At 49.7% G+C, this 11,350-nt stretch overlaps 1 protein-coding gene across 1 annotated transcript; it reads right to left on the bottom strand.

The window, feature by feature from the left end:
- Positions 1-444: 444 nt before the first annotated feature.
- On the bottom strand, positions 445-5,799 carry Pdx1 (pancreatic and duodenal homeobox 1). The gene is made up of 2 exons (XM_042685512.1): positions 5,394-5,799; positions 445-890 (listed from the first exon to the last, which is right to left on the bottom strand). Exons 1-2 carry the CDS (start codon positions 5,797-5,799, stop codon positions 445-447), a joined length of 852 nt encoding a protein of 283 aa, XP_042541446.1.
- Between the last annotated feature and the right edge of the window lie 5,551 nt (positions 5,800-11,350).

Below are 11,350 nucleotides of genomic sequence, written 5' to 3'. Positions count from 1 at the left end.
TTCATGGATTTCCTTTTAACTATTTTAAAACATCAATTGGTCGCCTGAGTACGAGGGCCACCACGTTTCTGGGCACCCAGTCCAGTTCTTCTGCCCAGCGCATTGCGTTTTGTACATTTCCCGTTGACCCGAATAGTCAGCTTCTTGAATAGGAACCAAGATGGACATCACTATTCTGATCATGTCACCAGAGCAGGCTGTAAATATTTCGGAAACCTCTGTTTCTTTTTTTCCAGAAACCCTGCCAGCATCTCCTGGGCCGCACCCCGATTGGCACACACGCCTGGAAGAACGGGTTCTCCCTGTGAGCGTCTAGGTTGGGCCCCAAAGTACGTACCCTATCCAACTGCCCGGCCCATGTCCATACCCAGGGTCCCTGGCCCGAACCCCCTCCTCCGCTTGTGGTCTGGTCCAACCTGCGGGGCAGTGTGCAGCCCCGGTCTCTCAGTGCGGTTCCTGCGGCCGCTGGGGCGCCACGTTGGAGGGCTGTGGCGACGTGCTAAGGCCCGGCGGCAAGCGCCCCTCTCGGGCGGCTGCGGGAGCACTCGGTGGCACAGCACCGCCCGGAGGTGGAGGCGGCGGTAGTGCCAACAGCTCCTCGCCCGAAGTCACAACGCAGTCCTGCTCGGGCTCCGCTCCTCCGCCACTGCCGGCGCCAGTCCCACCACCTCGCTTCTTGTCCTCCTCCTTTTTCCACTTCATGCGTCGGTTCTGGAACCAGATCTTGATGTGTCTCTCGGTCAAGTTCAGCATCACTGCCAACTCCACTCGGCGTGGCCGGGAGATGTACTTGTTGAACAGAAACTCCTTCTCCAGCTCCAGCAACTGCGAGCGCGTATAGGCTGTGCGCGTTCGCTTGTTCTCCTCCGGCTCCGCCGCATAGGCGCTGCCTGCGGGGAGACACAGTCCGTGAGTGTGGCCGAAGGACCCCGATCTAGCCCACCCCACGCAGTCCATCCCTTTAATCCCTGCTCGGAGAGCTATAGTCCCCCAGCTGCTGTCACTAGAGCCACTGAATCCCAGCCTCTTGTCCCAGAGCCCAATGGAGGTGCACGCTGACCTATTTCTTGGAGGCCAAAGCTGTTCAGGCTCTTACTGTGAACCATTCATGGGCTCATTCAACAGGTATTCGGGCTGAGGCTAATTATAATGCACAGACTATACATTTGACATTGAATCAATTCTATGTAGGCAATAAAGCGCCTTTAACACAGTACTCAAAAACAAAACTTTCCCAGTAAGAAAAACATTTTAGCTAGGCACCAGTGGCTTTCATTGCGATCCTAGCTACTCAGGAGGCTGAGGTCTAAGGATCGCTGTCTGAAGCCAGCCCAGACAAGAAAGTCTGTGAAACTTTAATCTCTGATGAACTTCCAAAAAGTTGGAAGCGGAGCTCAAATGGCAGAGTGCTAGCTTTGAGGGGGGAGGAGGGAAGCTCAAGACAGCACCTAGGTCCCGAGTTCAAGCCCCAGACTGGCACAAAAAAGAAAAGAGAGAAAAGAAAAGAAAGAGAAATAAAGAAAAAGAAAAAGAAAACATTTTAGATGCCTATTCATTCTCTACATGGACATGTAACTGGTGAGCATTTCAACACGGATATTTAGCAAGTATATTATTTCCCTCCTTTGTTCACCATTTGATTCAAACAGTAACCATCTAAATCCAGTGACTGAATTCATCATCTACTAATGGGTGGCAGTTTGAAAATCCCTGCATTAAGACAAGTTAAGACACATTTTTTTTGTTATTATATATCCATCCATTTTGTATTCTTTCTCTTTCTAGAGAAACATGTAGAGTTTATAAGTTAAATGATCATGAATCTCATCTTGAGAAGTGGCAAATTCTCTATTATTGTTAGTTGAATCTTTGTCCTTTCCCTGTCTGCGTGGAGAAGGAATGCTTTTGTGAGAAGATCACCGTTTGGCGGGGACCCGGATAGTCTCAGATTCAGTGCCCGGTGCCCCAAATGCTGGCGGAGGCCGAAAGAGTGATGATACTGAGGCCGGCCAGAGCCTGCTGCGGGTCTCAGAATCCAGCAAAGAAAGGGGTAGGGTAGAAACCAGTCCTTCAGGGGGTCCGGTGGCTCCCCGCCCAAATTCCTGCCTCCAGTAAGCCCGAGTAAGGAAAGTGTGAGGGCCCTACGCTGTTTGCCACTGAGCGCGCGCTCTCCCTCTCTCCCTCTCTCCCTTTCTCCCTCTCCCTCTCTTCCTTCTCGGCCCCCCCCCCCCATCTTTTCGGTGCTAAGTACCACCTGCACTCGGGCTGTGATTGCTGGTATTGAAGCTTCAGCAAATTTCTGGTTAAGAGACTTAACTCGCTGTGTTTCAGGACAGAGGTAGGGGATACTTCTCCAGGAACTGAAAGTCAAGTGTGTGGGGAGGGCGAAGGATACATTTCGCACTGGCCCTGCCCAAGTTTCTCCTCGGGCAGAGAGGAAGCGCCCTAAGCCGAGGCAGAGAGGCCTTTTCGTTAGTGGCATCGTCCTGATCCGGGGAGAGCATCTCCAAGTCTTCCCTGTCCTGGGGGAGAGGCCCAACCAGCCTTTGGGAGGAAGTATAAAAAGGTTGTTTGACTCAATTCTAATTCCTTCGGGCTCGGCTCTTGTGCAGACCTGTGGGGTTTCCCTGAGAGGCTACAGGGGCTCCACTGCTCTGAAGCAAGCGTGTGCCCAGGTGGTCAGGACAAGAGTTGGAAGTTGGGGGTGGAGGCTGTTGGTGGGTCCCCAATCCGGGCCATTCGCGGAGACACTAGGCGACGTCAGTGGCTCAGCTCGGTCAGATCAAGGTTTTCATTAGTCTCTAATGTCACCAGTGCTTGGTATTTCTACCGAGCCCTGAGAGTCCTTTGATCACGTTGCTCCTCCCAGGGGGTGTGAAATCCTACAAAGCACCGCAGGTGGATCTCTCCCCAAACCCTTTAAGCTCCCCTCTTTGGAAAGTTTCCCTGAAGGACCTAGGAGACAACACCAGAGCCCTTAAAACAGCCAGGGGTGGGCGGTGGGGTGCGCGCGGAGAGACTGGCTCTTTCCCCAAGGATGAGAGCGCAGGGGTCAGGCAAAGGCCTGTTCCACCTAGACATTGCAATCTAGGAGTATGGCCTTCCCAAAATGTTCCTCAACCCCAGACAAGGTAATTAATTTTCCTGTGGATTTTACTTTCTGGATTACTGACGCCTCCAAACCCAAAGCTTCTGGAGTTTAGCCGGTGGACCACATGGCTTTGGGCAAGGATCAAAAGTCACCCACCTCTCCTCCATCCCCTTTTCCCAAAGATGTCCCAGGCCAACTGGGCGGAGCTGGGGAGAGGCCACGGTCCCAGGCCACGGTCCCAGCCTGGGTCCTAGTCCCGGGAGAAGGAAAGGCAGTCTTTTTCAGGAAACAACCAGCTAAGGCAGGTTTTCCCGCCTCCCAAGAACCCCGCGTTATTGGGAAGTATATAAATGGTTACAAATGAATTAACTGAAGTATAATAGACTCAGTGGAGACCTCAAACAGTATAATCTTTTAGAAAGACTAGGTCAAAGCCCAACAAGATCAAGAAATGGGTACTTCCAAGGTTGGGGACCAAGGGGAGCTGGATAGATATATGAAGGGGGGCGGGAAGGAGAGGAGAATGCAGTCAAGAATTCGTTGTATATACCACAAAATGAAGAATAGGGGGGGGGGTGAGAATATTGAACAGGTTGATGCTGATCCAGATGTATTGCATTCAAGGGACAGTAGGAGGAAAACAAAGTAGGGGGTAACAATATTCGACAAGAAAAGTACTCATTACCTTACGCAGGTAACTGTAACCCCTCTGTAAGCATCTTTATAATAAAATAAAAATTTAAAAAGATGTATTGCATTCGTAAACTGCTTTTGTATGGCATCACCTTTTACAACTAAACGATAGTGATGATGATGATGATGATGATGATAATAATAAGACGATGACGCAGAATCCCATGACCCAAGACTCCAGTGTCTTTGTTCCTGACTGGATAGGTAACCCGAGAAGCCGTGGTTGCATCTGGCACCGACATTAGTCGAGTTTTTGCCGGTCCTGGCCACAACCACAGCCTAGTCTGGGTCCTGTCGCATCTCCGAAAGTGCGCCCTAATGAGCAGAAAAGTGAACTAGCACAAGGCGAGCCCTGAGACCTTGAACGAGCCCGGATCCCCCTTCCTGGTTCAAAGCCTTGCTTGGCGGCTGAGGATTCTCAAGATGCTGCCAGCTCAAGCTTCTTCCCACCGACAGGAGGAGGAGGGGGAGGAGGAGGAAGAGGAGGAAGAGAAAGGGGAGGAAAAGAAAGAAAGAAAATCAAAGAAAAAGAAGAAAGAAAGAAAGAAAGAAAGAAAGAAAGAAAGAAAGAAAGAAAGAAAGAAAGAAAGAAAGAAAGAAAGAAAGAACCGCAATTATTTGCAATACAGGTGTGACCAGAGTGGCTGCGGTGCGGAAGAGATAACATTGTGTCTTGGGCACAAACCGCCGGAAACTCACTCTAAGATTGGGAAAAGGGAGCTGGGACTTGCTCGGCGCCCTCGCCTCCCGGCGCCGGGCAAGGGCAGTGACAAGTGGGAGCCCAGGATCGAGGGAGCCGTGGGGGGACCCGGCTTCTCGGAGCAAACTGTGCGGGAAAGGCCTCCCTCCCTCTGCAGACCTACTTCCTGGAGCCGAGCGAGGGGATCCGGAATATCTTTGAGAAGTTCGTGAGCATCTCAGGCGCCTGGCCTGCTACTTGGCTCCGGGGAGCAGCGGTCGGTTGGTCTGTTCAGCCTGGTGAGCCCCTCGCGTTGCGCCGTCCCTTCCCTGTATACAGCTCCATCCCCTTTCTCCGCCTGACACTTTGGGGAATTGAGTGGATACATTTTTCCTTTTTCTTTCCTCTTTATGCATCTACCCTGCGGTCCCTGGAGAGCTTGAGTTTCTTCTCCCGGACAGGTCGGGAGGAGTGAGCCAATGTGAGTTCAGATTTTCTCTGGCAGAGGTAAAAGAAATCCTGCTCCCCCTCCCGCCCCCCTCCCCCCGCATATGATACTCAAGGGTCCTGGGGTGCTAGATCCCCTGTTGAAGAAAGACCTTGCTCTAAATCTGGGTAGGCCTCTGCTTTTGGGGGCGGGGCGGGGGGACGGGGGCAGTGGGATTCTGGAGCTAAGAAGGATTCAAAGTACAAGAAAAGAAAAGATCGCAGTTCCCAGAAGTATGTGTGTGTGTGCGTGTGTGTACGAGGCTCCCAAATAGACCAAAAAGGCTTTTTCTGCTGCAGAATGGCCTCGTTGGTTCCTGGATATAGTTTATTCCACGTCGGTGTTTTGGATTGCGTCCGGGGAGCGCTTGGACGCTCTCTGGATCCAGGCAGCTGAATCCACAGCCAGAGAAGAAGAGAAAGGGAGTAAAGAGCCAGGCTTACCTGCCCACTGGCCTTTCCACGCGTGAGCTTTGGTGGACTTCATCCACGGGAAAGGTAGCTGCACACGGCTTGGCTCTTCCAGGACCCCTGACTCCGTTCCATCCGGGAAGGGCCCGGCGGGCGGGTGGGGGAGCGCAAGCTGAGCAGGGAGGTGGTGGTGGAGGTGCACCAGGGCAGGGTCGTCGGCGAGAGGGGGCACCTCATAGGGGGAGATGTCCGGGGGGCTTCCTTGCTCCAGAGCCCCCAATGTGCCAGGGAATGGAGGCGGCGGTGGCGGCGGGGGCTGGCGGCCCATGTACAGGCACGCCGGGGGACCGGCGCTGAACTCAGGTACCGGAGCCCTCTGGAACGCACACGGGTCCTTGTAAAGCTGAGGGGCCGCGTAGTACTGCTCCTCACCATTCATAGTGCTAGCCCAGAGCTGGGGACCAGGAGTCAGGAGTTGGGAGCTTTCAGCCAGATCGAGGCTCTGTGCGGAGCCCTCCCACTCCCCTCGCGGGCCCCCGGCGCTTTGACAGGTCTCCACTGTTCTCCTGGGGAGGATCCTGGGGCCTGCGGGGACAGAAGAGCTGGCCGCCGCGCGTCATAGGCTCTGAGGTGCCCCACGTGGCTCAGCCTGGGGCCATCATTGGCCTAGCTGCTGGCCATAAGAAGCAAGCAAGGCCCAGGAGCCCGAGAGCACCTGCATTTGTTTTTACGTTTCTTTCTTATCTGAGAGGCCTGTTTTGCGTAGCTGGCTGAGCTTTCCAGTGAGTGTGTTGTGGGTGCACCAATTTTAGAACTGGGGTTCATGGGCTAGAACCTCAGCTAACTTTAAATGTTTCCATGTCCTTGTATCTGAGACGAGTTTCCCAATAAAATAGACATGTTAGGACTATACGTTTTTAAGAGACTGTCACAAGCGTTTTTAAGAAACGGTTGCAGATTTCAGCTTCTCAGTTGCAAGTTGCTGCTATTTCATTCATGAAGTTTGTTTGTAATTACCCATGCCGTCAAGGAAGGAGCACACACAATCCCACATTCATTGTGCTTTATCTGTACCTGTACTCCTGGTACTTCTGGTTTGTAAACTGTAAATTTGGAAGCGATCACAGTGCCTTAAATCCTTTGTAAAACTATTTTTATTTATTTGTGTGTTTATTCATTTATTTGTGCTGGTACTGTGGCTTGAACTCAGGGTCTGAGCATGGTCTCTTAGCATTTTTTGCTCAAGGCTGGTGATCTACCACTTAGAGCCACAGCTCTAATTTCAGCTTTAATTTTTTTTCCTTTCTGTTTAATTGAAGAGTCTCACAGACTTTCCTGTCCTAGCTGGCTGTCAATCACAGCCCTTAGACTTCAGCCTCCTGAGTAGCTAGGATTTACAGGAGTAAGCCCCCAATGCCAGACTTAAAATTTTTTTTTTCCTTTCTTAAACCCAAGGTTCTTATTAATTTTGATTTTTAGAATTGGGGTCTACTTTGCTTGCTCAGCACATAGTTGAGCACATAATGTTGAGGAAATAGGGTCCTTGTGGTTGAGACTCTGGGGGTTGGGGGGGGGGTGAGGACTGGCACTGGTTTCTGGATCCTTGATGAGTGTCTGGGATTCCCTGATCTCAGGCTAAGTCTGGCCTCCGAGGGTGGCTTCTCTCCCCTCCCCCTGTGCACTTACTGTAGAGGACAGACTACTTCCCAGGGGAGATGGAGATGGCTCCCATCGCTTTCCTGGGCAGGACCGAGGTTGCAGACCGGACAGCGCTGGCCGCCAGGGCCAGCCTACTGTCCTGAAGCCATCACTTCCCGGCAGTAGCCACAGAGGATTTTAGAAAGTTTGTACCCCGTTGCAGAAAAGCTTCTACAAAAGACAGCAGGAACCATGAGCAGCCAACCAAGAAGGGGGAAAAAAATCACTGCAATGTTTCTCGTCTAAATGACAAATTCACATCCCGTGGGAGATTTTAATGTATTTTTTCTGCGGAAACGATCTCTTTGAAATACGACCAGATTAGTGAATGCGCTTCATTTTCATGAAGAGAAAAGAAAAGGAATCCAGTGGAGACTGCAGATTCTTTTTCTCTTGTGGAGCGATGCCCCCCCCCCTCCCCGTCTTCAAAGTCGCCTTGTGTAGAATGAGGGCCACGGCGTGGGCCCCCCATCCCCCTGGGCCCGGGAGCGGTGGGGCAGCCTCTTGGCTATAATGGTAGAGGCTCGAGTTTCTAACCAAGTAGCGCCCGTCCGAGGGACGTCCAGCAGGCAGGGAGAGTTGGGGCGATTTCTCAGGGAAAAGGGCCACCTGTGTGTGGCACAAGGAGGCCCCCGGGAAGTGAAAGGCCTTGGGACCCGCTCACCTAATCTCTACACGCCCGCGTCAATGAGTTCATTGTTCACGGGGCCCGCGGAGAACCGCTGCTATCACCTGGGCCGCGAGTGACCACATCGATCGGAAGAACGGGGCCGGGGGAGGGGGGGGTGCCCCGTCCCTGCGTATTGACCCTCGGAGATAATCTGCCCAGGCGCCACGGGTTGACTTGGCGACGCGGTTATGCGGTTATGCCGGGGACCATGAGCTCCGCGGACAAAGATCTGCACCTTTCTCCTCCTCCTCCACCCCGCTCTGCCCCGCCTTCATGTCCCCATTTCGTCTCTCCTGGACACCCCTGCTCCCCAGCCCTCTCCTCTCTTCCCCACCTCACCTGCCACCCCCAGAGTGTTTACTTTGCACTTCTCGTCTAATTGCACATTTCTGGAACTCGGTCTCCATGTAGATGCTTCATTAGCTCCCTTTTATTTTATTTTATTTATTTTTTGCTAGGCCTTGCAGAAAAAGGCCCTCCGGCTAAACCCCCAGGCAGCCTGGCTGAGCAAAATAAGGCGAGAAATGTGGGCTGGAGCACACAACTTTCACCACTGACCTTTTCTGAGGTCTGCTTCCCTAAGGGGCTAGGGAACAAAGATCAGCCACTTATGATCATTCTTATGCAGGTCCAAGCTGGTGGGATTTTTTGATTGGCTGATGAACAACTTATCTGTCCATAGGGAAAACGCATCCAGTGGAACTGTTCACTGAGCAAGACTGAGTGTTGTATCCAGGAGCGGGTGTTTTACCCTGTAATTCTAACTTACTCAGGAGGCTGAGATTTGAGGATCGTGGTTCGAAGCCAGCTTAGACAGAGAAGTCCATGAAACTCTTCTCTTCAATTAACCAGCAAAAAACCCGGAAGTGGAGCTATGGCTCAAGTGGTAGAGGGTCAACTTTGAGGAAAAAAAATAAAGCTAAGGAGCAGCGCCCAGGCTCCGAGTTCAAGCCCTGGGCATTAAAAAAAAAAAAAAAATCAGGTATTGTAATTCTCTGTGGATAGAGCTCCGGGTGTCATAAACTGGCAAAGCCCATTACAGGTGAAATGCGTTTCCGCTCCAAATCTCCCCAAGCCTGTGGCCCCTCCGCCTTCCTGGCCACTAACAGGCCCAAGCCATTAGGCAAGCACCTTCCCAAGCCATTTAACAGCGGCTCTTATGGATAAATAAACAGAAAGGGCTGTAAACCAATTATAGTGTAGACAGTGAAAAAGTCGTTTATTAGCAGGACGTCCTGATAGTCCTCACTGATATTTGAAGTCCTCCTCAGCTCTCTCCCCCTTCTCCCGTCACAGGGACTAGGTTTGTGCCCAGGAGAACACAGGTTATCTTGTTCTTGGGAAGTGGCTGATCTTGGGGTAGTTTCACAGGGGCACCCAGGGCTGAATTTGGCTTGGTGTCCCATTATAAAGAAAGGAGGAAAAAGCAAAGCAAAAAACAAAACAAAAAACAAAGCAAAACAAAAAAATACCTTACTTCAACTGCAAAGAAGAATGTATGTGGAATTTAATTTAATAGAGCATACTCATTTAAAACATTTACTTACTGCTGAAAACAAAAATTAAATTATACGAAGTTCAAGGTTCTGATGTGATGTTATTTAATGAAAATATGCTTTTCAGAATTGACTTTCAGGAGGGGCGGTATTGGGGCTTGAACTCAAGGCCTTGTGCCCTCACTTGGATTATTTTGCTCAAGGTGGACTTGAGCCACAGTACCACTTCTGGCTTTTGGGTGGTTAATTGGAGATAAGAGTCTCATGGACTTTTCTGCCATGGCTAGCTAGCTTCGAATTATGATCCTCAGATCTCAGCCTCTTGAGTGGCTAGGATTACAGGCATGTACCACTGAGCCCCGCTTTCATAACTGACATTTAACTTCTCTGCGTTAGTGTTGCCTTCAACAGGCAGTGTAGACAGATCTTCATTTGCCCCAGAGTAAATCAGTTCTTCCCTTCTGCTACTTTTGTAAATCCTAAGTCTAGCACAGGGATCTGAGAAGGTCCTGAGAGCGTGAGGGAGAAAAGGATCTGTTATTTTACATCAGTTGGGTCCTAGGGCAAAACAATTCTAGTGGCAATAACTGGCAATAAGTTAATATTCTTTTCCAGATAATTCAGCACCCACTTCATAAACAATTGTATAGTTAAATGCAACTTTAAAGTCAAAAGGATCTGTTATTTTAAATCAGTTGGGTCCTAGGGCAAAACAATTCCAGTGGCAATAACTGGAGAGTTAATATTCTTTTCCAGATAATTCAGCACCCACTTCATAAACAGTTGTATAGTTAAATGCAACTTTAAAGTCACTGAGCTAGTTTGTTGTCTTCTTAATTAGTTTTTATCGGTCATGGGGCTTGAACTCAGAGCCTGGGCACTGTCCCTGAGTGGTTTTGTTTCCAGACTAGCGCTCTACCACTTTGAGTCACAGCTCTTTTTCCGTTTTTTTCTAGTGGTTAATTGGAAATGAATGTCATGGACTTTCCTGTCCAGGCTGACTTGGAACCGTGATCCTCAGACCTCAGTCTCCTGAGTAGTTAGGGTTACAGTTGTGAGCCACCGGCACCCGGTTAGTTTTTTTCTTTTTTTGGTGAGAATCCAATAAGGTAAAGTGCCCTTGGTACTTTGCAGACATTCAACAAATGATTGTTTCCTTTCCCCCAGCCCCTACATTGCTTTGTGCACGTACAGGCATTTCATTGTTATTAAAAATATTAGAAATGTTTTTATTATTAAAAATATTATATATTATTAGAAATATTAGAAATAATTTAAGAGCTAGTAACTGAAGTTTGCATCCACAGATATTCCCACGTAGACAGGCTGGGGAGTGTTATTAGGAATCGCTGGGAGGAATCTCTGAGTGAGTGCATCACTCTGTACTTTAGGGGACCAAATCCCTAAGCAGACTCCTGGTTAACAGGGGAGGGGAGGGGAGGCTGGAGAGTGCTTACTCCAGTCAGCCTGAGAGATGGAGTATTGAAGAGGTAAGGAGCTTCCTTCCCATAGTTAGGAAAGCTGGAATAAAGTTGTGAAGGAATGAGTCTAGGGATATAGTGTAGCTAGTAGTAGTGTGTATGTTTGTATGAGTCTCTAGGGCTTGTTTCCCAGCAGAGAGAGAGAGAGAGATTTGAAGAAGTCACAGTTTGAAATACCTAACTAGCTCATCTATGTGAAATCCAGTGCCTAAATTATGTCTTCTAGCAAGAGGCCACTCATTTTCTGAGGTTCTGAGGTTTCCTGAGGTTTATTTCTAGGTTAGGAATGAAGCTGGCATTATAGACTCAAAAGAAACCCTAACTTGGCTCAGAAGGGAAGCAAGTCATTCTAGTTTATGAATCAGAGTAGGGCTAGAACCTATCCTTGCCTGTTCTTTTCTTGCCTTTTGCCCTTTCCCTACTTGCCTCTTCTTTTCTTTCTTTCCTTCCTTCTTTTTTTCTCTTTCTTCTTTTCCTTTCTCTCTTTCTTTCTTTCTCTCTCTCTCTCTCTTTCTTTCTTTCTTTCTTTCTCTCTCTCTCTCTCTTTCTTTCTTTCTCCCCCCCCCCCTTGCTTCTTACTTTCTTTCTCTTTCAGTGTGCCAATTCTGAGGCTTGAATTTAGGTCCCTAAGCTTTTTCTGTTCAA

Source organism: Dipodomys spectabilis, unplaced genomic scaffold, assembly GCF_019054845.1.
Source record: "Dipodomys spectabilis isolate Male_0828 unplaced genomic scaffold, ASM1905484v1 ptg000095l, whole genome shotgun sequence".
NCBI lineage: Eukaryota > Metazoa > Chordata > Mammalia > Rodentia > Heteromyidae > Dipodomys > Dipodomys spectabilis.
The sequence above is the reverse complement of the archived record's forward strand: the minus strand, read 5'-3'. Positions and strand labels throughout refer to the sequence as shown.